The 11,939-nt window shown below is 43.0% G+C and overlaps 1 protein-coding gene across 1 annotated transcript; it reads right to left on the bottom strand.

Annotated features, from left to right (window-relative positions):
• Positions 1–3,524: 3,524 nt before the first annotated feature.
• On the bottom strand, positions 3,525–4,927 carry LOC144689340 (microtubule-associated protein 1 light chain 3 gamma-like). Its single transcript, XM_078556373.1, has 4 exons — positions 4,870–4,927; positions 4,720–4,775; positions 4,507–4,613; positions 3,525–3,702 (listed from the first exon to the last, which is right to left on the bottom strand). Exons 1-4 carry the CDS (start codon positions 4,925–4,927, stop codon positions 3,525–3,527), a joined length of 399 nt encoding a protein of 132 aa, XP_078412499.1.
• Positions 4,928–11,939: the final 7,012 nt, after the last annotated feature.

Here is an 11,939-nt window from a genome sequence, read left to right as displayed (position 1 = left end):
TGCAAAGCGGTCACCCAGTCTGTGTTTGGTCTCTCCAATGTAGAGGAGGCTGCATTGGGAGCAGCAAATGCAGTAGACTAAATTGAGGGAAGTGCAAGTGAAATGTTGCTTCACTTGAAAGGAGTGTTTGGGCCCTTGGACAGCAAGCTGGAGGGGGGGGCGGGAAGTAAAGGGGCAGGTGTTGCACCTTCTGTGGTTGCATAGGAAGGTATCGTGGGAGGGGGTGATGGAGGAGTGGACCAAGGTGTCCCAGAGGGAACGATCCCTGCGGAATGCTGACAGGGGGGGGTGAAGGGAAGATGTGTTGTGGTGGTGGCATCATGCTGGAGTTTTCAGAAATGGTGGAGGATGATCCTTTGAATGTGGAGGCTGGTGGGGTGATAAGTGAGGACAAGGGGGACCCTATCATGGTTCAGGGAGGGAGAGGAAGGTGTGAGGGTGGATGTGTGGGAGATGGGCCGGACACAGTTGAGGGCCTTGTCAGCCACCATGGGTGGAGAACCTCAGTTAAGGGAGAAGGAAGACATGTGAGAAGAACTGTTTTGGAAAGTGGCATCATCAGAGCAGATGTGATGGAGGCGAAGGAACTGAGAATGGGATGGAGCCCTTACAGGAAGTGGAGTGAGGAGCTGTAGTCGAGGTAGCTGTGGGAGTTGGTAGGCTTGTAATGGATATTGGTGGACAGTATCACCAGAAATGATGAACATGTGAAAATGGAGGGGTGGAAATTGGAAGCAAAATTAATAAGTTTTTCCAGGTCCAGACGAGAGCATGAAGCAGCACCGAAACAGTCATTGATGTACCAGAGAAAGAGTTGTGGGTGGGGCCGGAGTAGGACTGGAACAAGGAATGTTCCACATACTCCATAAAGAGACAGGCATAACTGGGGCCCCATGTGGGTACTCAGCCACGCTTTTTTTGGAGGAAGTGAGGTGAGTGAGAAATTGAAATTGTGAGAAAAGTGAGAACAAGCTCAGACAGAGGAGAGTGGTGGAGGATGGGATTGTTCAGGCCTCTGTTCGAGGAAGAAGCGGAGAGCCCTCAGACCATCCCGGCGGGGGATTAGAGGTGTAGAGGGATTGGATGTCCATGGTGAAGGGGTGGCAGTTGGGGCCAGGGAACTGGAAATTGTTGATATGGTGTTAGGGCATCAGAGGAATCACAGATGTAGGTGGGAAGAAACGACAAGGGGAGAGAATGGAGTCAAAATAGAAAGAAATGAGTTCTGTGGGGCAGGGACAGGCTGACACGATCGGTCTGCTGGGACAGTCCTGTTTGGGGTTGGAAGCTGTGGAGGGAAGGTCTCCAGAGGAGATGAGGTCAATGATAGTCCTGGAAACAATGGCTTGATGTTCTGTGGTGAGGGTCATGATCCAGGGGGAGGTAGGAGAAAGTGCCTGTTTGCTGGCACTCAGCCTCTGAGGCAGAGGTCAGTATGCCAGACAACAGCACCACCCTTGTCAGCAGGTTTGATGACAAAGTTCAGGGTTGGACCTGAGAGAACAGTATGGCAAGTTCAGAAAGAGACAGGTTAGAGAGGGAGAGAGGAGCATATTGTGCTAATGGCTTAGTCTGTCTTGCCACAGAAGTCAATGATTAAATTAAAAAGGTACCATTTGTAAGCCATTATAAAATGATCAGAAATTGTTGGCCTTTGAGCCAAGTGAATTGGGTTGCAGACAAATCTAAAAACACATTAAATACACTGGACTCCAGCATATGTAGTTCAGGAAAAGCCCCAAATTCTCCTGCTGGTTAATTGTTAGTTTTTACAAGTCACCAAGGCAGTTCTCCAGTAGCTATCCAGGTAGCTGATCTTCATGAGCCTGGACATGTAGACAGTAATGATGGTGGGCAAGACACCTTGAGACAGTCAGAAGTTTTTTTTTAAATTTTACATGTTCTCATCAGCCCAAATTTTTCTGCATTAGTGAATGTTTCATCATATCCATTCCCATAGAACGGGAGGTTGCCTAATAGCACTGAACCAAATCCTTCACTCAGATTGGAAACTTTTCTGAATTATCATGGCGCAAGTCAAAGTTGGATTCCAACTAGATCACAACACTAGTGCAGTTAATATCTTTCTGTACAAATTTTGTTGTGTGTTTTGTTCCATTGCAAAAAAAAAAATAAATCACCATTTATTCACACTTGCTGAGTCAAAATCCTGGAACTCCCAAGACTATAGGTGTATCTACACAAGCACTGCAGTCGTTTAAGAATGGCTCAACCACCACATTCAAGGGCCATTAGGGATGAGCCACAAATGCTGCCTTGACAGCAACATTCAGCCCATGATACAAATTTGTTCCTTTCAAATTGCAAACTGAAATAATCCTTTTATTACTGAAGGGCATCCCAGTTCTCTTTTTGGGATTGCAACACTTGAAATACTACACAGTCATTTCATCTCTACTCACCAAACCCATTTTAATCATGAAATTACCCCAAACACACTAGTAATGTTTGACATATCTGCCATAAATCAACTTCATGTCAGTATAGCAGGTGCACAAGTTTGAGGCGATCTTGCCCTAACTGGCCTATAGCAGCACTGGATTGAAATTCTGCAATAAATAGACAACTACAAAGAGTGGTAGATAAACTGCCTTTATGACCAAAAGTTGCCTTAAAAGTACAAAAGATATCTATGACTTGACAATAGTGTTTTGCTCAAAATTATGTATATTTTCCTTGCGTAAGATTTAAAAACCACCATTACAATAGGATTGTCCTTCCAAATGGGTTAGGAACCATGTTTGGAAGTATATTGAAGCAATGATTGTTTTTTTTGAGGGGGGTGGTGTGGTGAGAGAGAAGAGGGGTGCAACTTAAAAAGAGTGAAATAAGAGTGCATGGATCAACTGTCAATTGTTAATCATTTAGTGTATGGTACCAGTACTATAAATAAACCCCAATAATCAGCATGTTATCAGTCATAACTAGAGCTCCCAAATCAGAATGGAACAGAAAGGCTCCAGACTACTGCATTTTGCACTGAGAAGTGGACCAAACAGGACTTAAAGACAGAGCAACTGCTCTATAGAATGCTCCAAGACTACATTTCTATTTGACCTGCTCTCCATTCCTCAATGGGCACTTTGTGTTAAAGCAAGCTAGATTTGGCAGACCACTAAAATTGGGCCTTGCAGGAACAGAATGGGTGCAGTCAAGTGGTACACAGTAGTCAGTCATGCAATTCTGGCCAGAGGAAGGTCATTGCATCCACCCAACAGCCCATTCTTACACCCTACTGGCTTCAAGATTAGGTATGTTTTCTGCTAGCAAAGTTCAAACTTAAAGGGGTACCATACACAAGTACTATTTTCCTTCCCATAATGTAAACTTGTAACTCAAATCTGCAGTTAGTGCAAGTTTAAGTGTCCACCACAAATTGAGAAAAAAGTTTTTGCTTTAAAACCAGACAGACAGAAATAATTCCTGAAGTGATGCAGTGTGTATAGACAGATACTCTACCAATGTAACAGGAAGTGTCTTTCTTCATATTCCCACCTCTGAATTCAGAGTTCCAACCATCTTGTACCAAACATCTCCTGGGATGCATAGCAGATGTACAGGAAGCCATCAGAATCCTTGAATTCTTGGTCCAATTCTGCAATGGTGGTAGACATATTTGAGAGACTTCTGTTCTTCACCACAAGGTAAAAAGCTTGATTAGGTGTTAGAAACAACCGGTTCCTAAGCAAAGGACAAATCCATTAACAAACTTCATATGTAGACCCCAATAGTATAGAGTGGCCCACCTGGGTTGTTAATTCAGCCCAACAGGTCTGTGCTCTAAGGCTCCTCCCACTCCTTTATCTTCTAACTTTACCAATATATCCTTCTATTCTTTTCTGATATCTGTTATTCACCTCATGGCTACAAGTTTCACATTGAGCACTCAAGCGTTGTCTCTGGGAATTCCCTATTGGCCATAAGCATGATGATTATTAAGGTCCATTAGTTTGTCTCCCTTACTAATGGGAGCATCTACTTTTAATCAAACCCCATTCATAATCTTAAGGTTTACTTGCTCAAACTTTTCTAGAAGAGTCCTAGTTTGTTCAATCATTCCTGATGGGGTAAACCATCTCATTGGGGTATTATCCTTGTAATTTTTCTTTTAGATTAGTACAGCTGTTAATACCAATCCTCTTAAATTAGTAAAAGCTCTCCAACCGAATTCAATAGCCACACTTGCCCCCTACACGTTAACAATGTCAGTCCAGGAAGAGTTATCAGAAAAGTGCAAATAGAATGATAATATCCTGTCTCCTGTAGGCTTGGTTAAGATATTATACACAAAACAGACTATTTACAAATGGTAATTTTGCAGATGCATCAATCCCCACTTCAAAAATTAGTACACAAAGCAAACTGGTTAATTCTTAGTTTAAAAAGAACGTGTTACCTGCTTTGAGTCAAAAGGTGAATTTAATTTAAAAAGTGTTTAGAACCCAATAGACCTGATTCAGCGCGTTACTCGTGACCCAACGATACCTGATGACAGTAATGAAATGGCTCACGGTCACATCTTGAGGAACCAGGAATTTGGTTTTATCCAGCGTTTTCAAATGCCTCTCGCCGGGATACCGTTCCACAATAACCTGCAGAAAGCAGCAAGTATCTTTTACCACTAGAGAGGGAGGGAGAGGGAGAGGGATCGAGTTAACTAACCATCAAGTGGTGGGGTTGAGACCAGGCAACTCTTACCGGTGTTTTCTGTGGGTATTTGGACCGAATGGATGTAGATTCCTCTTTCCTGGCGGCTAAGGGAGAGGAATTGGAAAACAATAGTTCAAGCTCCCAGACTCAAATCAAAAAAAAAGTTTTTAAACAAGATCCGTGCTGGTAGATTTTTACCAAACGTTTTTCTGTGTTTGAAACGTTGAGTTCCGGGAGACCCAAACGCCACTTCCATAATCCACACTCCAGCTTTTCAGACCGACTCCCCGTCCAGCGCTTCGCTCCTTTCCAAACTGAGTTGCTGGGTAGGCGGTGAACTCTGGACCGAATTATCCCCTTTACCTGGAATAGAACCACTAGGCAGCTACCACGTAACTGGTTTGTGACCCTGCCAAATCCCAGTGGCCTGATATATACATATATATATATATAGATAGTGGTTCGTATCCTCTGCACTCGACCTCCGTCCACTTCTAACGATCAGGATTGTTGTTTTAAATAAAAACCGTGAAAGAATGAATCACTATAACAATACAGACCTTTGCCTCTTTTTAATTGACAATTAGGTTGGCTGCGTCAAAAGTAATTTAGCGAACGTGCTTAAAAAAAAGGGCACGAACTCAAACTTATAGATAAAACAAAGGAAAACTTAACTCATGACAATATTATTCCCATGTCTACAATGTATCCCAATCACTTTAGCACCTAGAAATTTGCATTTAATTGGCGAGACCATAGATTAATTTTTAATTGGGGCTTCCCTGTAGGCTTGTTGGATAAAGACACTGCTATCTGATGCAAGTTTATTATAAACACCATTCCTGTTTTGTGTTGGAGGAAAGCCAATTGCCCTTTTCTCGGAAGGATGTGAGGGTCCTTGAGAAGGTGTGGTTGAGATTTACCAGAATGGTTCCAGGGATGAAGGGCTTTTAACTCCAAGGTTAGGTTGAAGAAACTGGGGTTGTCCTCCTTGGAGTAAAGGAGATTGGCGGGGGAGAGGTGTACAAGATTCTAACAGGTTTAGATAACGCAAGCAAAGAAAAGCTGTTCTCATTAGCTGGTGGTTTAAGTTTTTAGTCAAGAGATATAGGGGGAATTGTGAGTAAGATTAGTCAAGAGATATAGGGGGAATTGTGAGGAAGATTAGTCAAGAGATATAGGGGGAATTGTGAGGAAGATTAGTCAAGAGATATAGGGGGAATTGTGAAGAAGATTAGTCAAGAGATATAGGGGGAAATGTGAGGAAGATTAGTCAAGAGATATAGGGGGAATTGTGAGGAAGATTAGTCAAGAGATATAGGGGGAATTGTGAGGAAGATTAGTCAAGAGATATAGGGGGAATTGTGAGGAAGATTTTTTTTTTTTACACACCGACTGGTCCTGACCTGGAACTTACTGCTTACGAGAGTGGTAGAAGTGGAGATGATCGATGATTTCAAAAGGAAATTGGATGGGCATTTGAGGGACATAAACTTGCAGGGACTATGGAGGATCGAGTAGGGGAATGGGACTGTCTGGATTGTTCTACAGCGAGATGGCATGGACTCAATAGGCTGAATGGCCTCCAGTAATGACCCTAAAGTTTGACACTAAATTAAGACCATAAGACATAGGAGCAGAAATTAGGCCATTCGGCCCATCGAGTCTGCTCCGCCATTCAATCATGGCTGATAAGTTTCTCAACCCCATTTTCCTGCCTTCTCCCCGTAACCTTTGATCCCCTTACCAATCAAGAACCTATCTATCTCCGTCTTAAATACACTCAATGACCTGGCCTCCACAGCCTTCTGTGGCAATGAATTCCATAGATTCACCACTCTCTGGCTAAAGAAGTTTCTAAAAAGAAATTAAAAGCAATATGGCAATGTGTTACACTTCTCTCAGGGAGTCTGAGTCATGTGGCAACTTGCACTTTTAAATGCATGTTATAGTTTGGACCTATGGATAATGATGATAGAGGCTTCAACTTTCTTTCCATCACATGGCTGACCAGGGATCTCTCCCGCTTTTATTACCTGCCATCGGCGTGTGTTGGAAGGATTTACAGGTTAACTAACACTCAACCTGTTCGGCTGTGCTGTGAATGCACCTTCTTTAGCCATCAAGTCCTGGAGTGGGACTTAAACCCAGAGCTTCTGGCTCAGAGACAGGGAAGCTACCCACTATGCCACAAGACCTCCTATAGTGTAACAAGTAGGGCACCAGTAATTTAGTACATAAGCAGATAATTCCAATTAAACAATATGTTTGATAAGCAACAGAAAAAAAGCCACCTATTAAATTATAATATTGCCAATAGTGCCCCATACGTTCCATATGGCCGGCAAAGACGTCAAACATACTGCTGGACACTGTGTACTCCTTCTCCAGGGCCACCCACTGACAATGCTCCCAGAGGGAGTTAGACAGCCAGAAGGAACCCTGCCCCCGCCGCCCTCCTCACCATGGGCCCTGCCCATCCTGGTCCCATAAATTGCAGACTTAGCAAGACCATGAAGTGGGTTCACAAGATGTTGCTCCGACTTACCCACACCCTTTCTGCACCAGGTGACCAATAATTAGGAATTGTTATGATATGGCAGGTGGTAATTGCTGGGCTGACCAAATCTCAAAGGGAAACTTGGTCAAGCTACCACAACAATTTGCAATTTGAGGAAGTATGTCTACTGAAGTCAGAAGTAAAATTTCCACTACCATTTTTGGAGATTTTAAATATTAAATTAAAACATTTATTAACAAAAGAAAAGAAAACTTAAACACACAAGAATACAGTTCAATTTAGTCTTACAACATTTCCCAAAAAATTTCTACTTAGCTAGACTCACAAATAAATATCCTTTTCCAGGCAACAGTCCATATCGATTCTTAATCTATAAAAATCCAGTAATATTACTGCAAGGCACCCACTGTTGCTATAGGGGAGGTATTTCACAAGCTTCTCTCGCCCTCTCACACGGCATTGGAAATCCAAGGCTTGTACAAAACCTTGCTTTCTGGTTCAAACAAAACACCTCTGGGGCAGCTAGACATTGCTTACTTCACTAGTCTGTTCTAGCGCATCACAACTTTTCAAGATCACATGACCACACCTCATACAGCTTTCAATCTTTCCTTTTAAGTTTTTTTCTCTTTCACCTTTAAACCCATTGTTCTTAACTTTCTTTGGAAGTTACCTTTCCCAGAAGATAAAAATCTTTCATGTTGTCTTCATGGCCACTACTTTTGGGAAAAATAAACTTACTAACTTTGCTTTATTCATTTATGATCTTTGCCAGTTGTAAAACTTCCTTTTTCCCTTTAAATTCAACAGCTAAAAATTCAATTCCTCATGTATCTCCTAATGCAAATTCCTATTCATGCTGTATCTACTTGCATCCCATCTTAGCTTGTTCATCTCTACTTCAAAATGCCTGCTTTTACGCCTAACCCTTTGATGATTTAAACCTTGCAGCCTGACTGTCTTCAATTTAATTAAATTAGTCACACACACACACAGAGCCCCCACAAGCCTGCTTCACAGTATCCCACAGTAATATTGGAAAAAATGATATTTTTCTTTAGAGAATGTGGCACTAAAGTTCATCCAGAAGTGGAGGAGAAGCCCCTTCAAATAACCAAAGAGCCGCTACACCAAGAAGAGCAGAGGTAGTTCTCCCTGGTGTCCTGGCCAATAGCGATCACTCAACCAACATTGTTAGAAAAATCAATTATCTGGTCATTATCTCATCGCTGATTGCGGGAACTTGCTGTGCACAATTTCACTGTCCTGTTTTCTACATTACAATTCCAAAATACCTCACTGATTGAAAAACACTTTGGGATATCTGGATGTTGTGAAAGGCGCTACATAAATTTTTCTGTATTGGTTTTCTTAATTGCATAAATACCGGTTGGGCTGAATGGAGCTGTTTATGTGCTCTGTATTCTGTGTTCCTGGAGTGGAGAGAGCAAGAGAAAGGAGTTGTTCACTGACATATAAAATCTATGATACGAAGAGCAGACATCACCCAATTTTGATCCTCACTTCCTGAGCCGTCATCCATTGCCAAAGCAGGTTTTTTGGAACTTCGTGTCTGCATTGTTCTTTTTTTATTCCTTCATGAGATGTGTGTGTGGCTGGTTAGGCCAGCTTTTATCGCCCATTCCTAACTGACCTTGATAAGGTGGCGGTGAGCTGTCTTCTTGGACCGCTGCAGTCCATGTGCTGCTGGGGAGGGAGTTCCAGGGTTTTGACCCAGTGACAGTGGAGGAACAGCGATATATTTCCAAGTCAGGGTGGTATGCGGCTTGGAGGGGATCTTCCAGATGGGGGTGTTCCCATGTGTCTGCTGCCCTTGTCCTTTTAGATGGTTATGATCGTGGGTTTGGAAGGCGCTGTCTAAGGAGGCTTGGTGAGATCCTGCAGTACATCTTGCATCTTTGCTGAGTGAGAAGGGCTCATCATTGTCTAGCTAATTCAAAAGGATTTATTTTTATTTATTCTTTCACAGGATGTGGATGTCGCTGGCTAGGCCAGCATTTGATGCCCATCCCTAATTGCCCTTGAGAAGGTGGTGGTGAGCTGCCTTCTTGAACCATTGCAGTCCATGTGGCGTAGGTACACCCATAGTGCTGTTAGGAAGGGAAACTTATTCTCAGACACAGTTACATAACAGCACGAGAACTTAAGCAATAAGCACAGAAGTTTGCCAGTTAGTAAGATCAGGGCTGACCTCAGGAATGAGCCATTATGAGAGTTTCCATAGTTATCCTTAACCACCTGTACAATTGTCCAGTGGAGCATAACTCTACGAGAAGCACCTTTTCATCTGATTGGCTGAAAGGTTGATCAAAGTATTTTACAAGGGCTGCACCTCTGAAACGACTTGCATTTATAAAGCATCTTTAACATGGTGAAACATCCCCAAGGCACTTCACAGGACTGTTACCAACAAAATTTGACTCCGAGTCACATAGCGAGATTAGGGACAGGTGGCCAAAAGCTTGGTCAAAGAGATAGGTTTTAAGGAGAATCTTAATTCCAGAGATTAGGATCCAGGCAGCTACTGGAGTGATTAAAATTGTCGCTATGCAAGAGGCCAGAGTACTTGACTATATAAATGTTGAGTTAACTGCTCTGACCCTTTTTAAACTCGTTCTTGGGACGTGGGCATCGCTGGCTGGGCCAGCATTTATTGCCCATCCCTAATTTCCCTTGAGAACTGAGCGGCTTGCTAGGCCATTTCAGAGTCAACCACATTGCTGTGGGTCTGGAGTCACATGTAGGCCAGACCAGGTAAGGATCGCAGATTTCCTTCTCTACAATGGTCATCATTAGACTTTTAAGCCTAGATTTTCTATTGAATTCAAATTTTCCGTGGTGCAATTTGAAACCAGGTCCCCAGAGCATTACCCTGGGTATCTGGAGTACTAGCCCAGTGACAAAACCACTATGCCACTACCTCCTGTGGGTTAATAATACATTCCCCTGTCCTGCTCACTGCACAACAATAAACTGGTGGGGGATGGAGACTGGTTGAGCAGTAATGTCTCTGGGCTAGTATCAAAAGTCCCAGGTTCATGCTCTGGAAACATGAGTTCAAATCCCACCATGATAGCTGGTGAACAGGTGGCTGAGCTGAACTGTATAAGATGCTGGATTTTGGCTCCAGCCTCTATTGAGGTTTGAGCTTGAATCCCACCCCTGCCAGAGTTTCAGGGAATTTACCTTTGGGGGAGAAGGTGGTTTAGTGGTAATGTCACTGGACTAGTAATCTAGAGACCCAGGCTAATGCTCTGGGGACAAGTGTTCAAATTTCACCACAGCAGTTGATGGAATTTACACAGTCAGCCAATGGTGGCGAAGTGGTGAGCATGGCCGCTTCCTAAGCAGTTGACCTGGTTTCAATTCCCAGCTGTTGCAATCTTTAACCTCTAAACCAGTCAATCGGATGATCCAAGTGCCCAACTGAAGCTGTTGCTGGACATTTAGGTGTCAGCTGTGACTCGGTTAATAGCACCTCCAACCACTAAGTCAGATGGTTACAGGTTCAAGCCCCACAGACTCAGGCACAAAAGCTAGGCTGATACTTCCAGTCTGCCTTTGAGAGAAAAAACAAAAAACAGAATTACCTGGAAAAACTCAGCAGGTCTGGCAGCATCGGCGGAGAAGAAAAGAGTTGACGTTTCGAGTCCTCATGACCCTTCAACAGTTCTGTTGAAGGGTCATGAGGACTCGAAACGTCAACTCTTTTCTTCTCCGCCGATGCTGCCAGACCTGCTGAGTTTTTCCAGGTAATTCTGTTTTTGTTTTGGATTTCCAGCATCCGCAGTTTTTTGTTTTTATGCTATTGAGAGAACGTTGGAGGTGCCATCATTACAAGTATCTCAGAATCTCATGTTTATCTTCTGTTCTGTACCATAACTTAGAGCCGCCAGTCTTATCTACATAGGACTTCAGCACAATGATGACATGGCTGTTCAGTAAATTCCAAGTTGTAAATGCTAGCCTTTTTTTTCCAATTAAAGACCATTAACTTAAAAAAAACCAAACTGGTGGAAATATACTGAGGTGAGCTTTCTGACTGGTACCCTATGGAGGAACTGGCAACCAGTTAAGCACTTGGGACATTTTACTATGAGAAAGAAGCTATATAAATGCGAGTTTTTTGGGGGGGGATGAGGGAGGGGAGAAATTAGATGAGAAGAAAGCAGAATAAGTTTAAAAAATTATGTGGTGCTTTGAGACTTAAAAGAAAGCATTTGAAATATCCACCAGGTGGCAGTGTAACATTATTTTGCTTTAGGATCAGGACTTTATACTCAGCGTAGAGGGGTAATGTAGTGAAACTCTGTCCCCCAGTATGGAGCAGAGTGCCCTGTAAATGCTATATGGCCAAATTAGAGACTTACATTTCCTGCCTAGCAAAGTACTTTTCCAGAGGGGATTTTGGCAAAATGACCCCTTATGTACACAAGGAGCGACAGACATTTTCATCTTAATTAAATTCTCTCTCTCTCTGTCTTCAGGTACCATGCCCTAAGAGGGCATTGGCAGCCATGGACCTCCATGTTCATCTTGCTCTGTAGGTGTGGGTCATCCTCACTGGTGGTACATTCATCCAGTTTGCGGCACTCTTTAGGAAGATTCTTCTTTGTCTACCTCGATCTCTTTTACCAAGGATCTTTTCCATCGGCATCAGACTTCATAAATCACAATTTCTTGTAATGTGCCCCAGGAATTCCAACTGTCTCCTCCTGATCTCAAT

The sequence above is a fragment of the Cetorhinus maximus genome, chromosome 14 (assembly GCF_964194155.1).
Source record: "Cetorhinus maximus chromosome 14, sCetMax3.hap1.1, whole genome shotgun sequence".
In the NCBI taxonomy this organism is placed as follows: Eukaryota; Metazoa; Chordata; class Chondrichthyes; order Lamniformes; family Cetorhinidae; genus Cetorhinus; species Cetorhinus maximus.
This window is presented reverse-complemented; position numbering and strand designations above follow the sequence as displayed.

Excerpts from the sequence above, each read along its gene's own strand:
- LOC144689340 (XM_078556373.1), bottom strand. The coding sequence starts at position 4,927 with ATGGAAGTGGCGTTTGGGTCTCCCGGAACTCAACGTTTCAAACACAGA. Across the intron at positions 4,776-4,869 it reads CAAACACAGAAAAACGTTTG|CCGCCAGGAAAGAGGAATCT; the intron begins GTAAAAATCTAC and ends CCTCTCCCTTAG. Across the intron at positions 3,703-4,506 it reads CATTTCATTACTGTCATCAG|GAACCGGTTGTTTCTAACAC; the intron begins GTATCGTTGGGT and ends TCCTTTGCTTAG.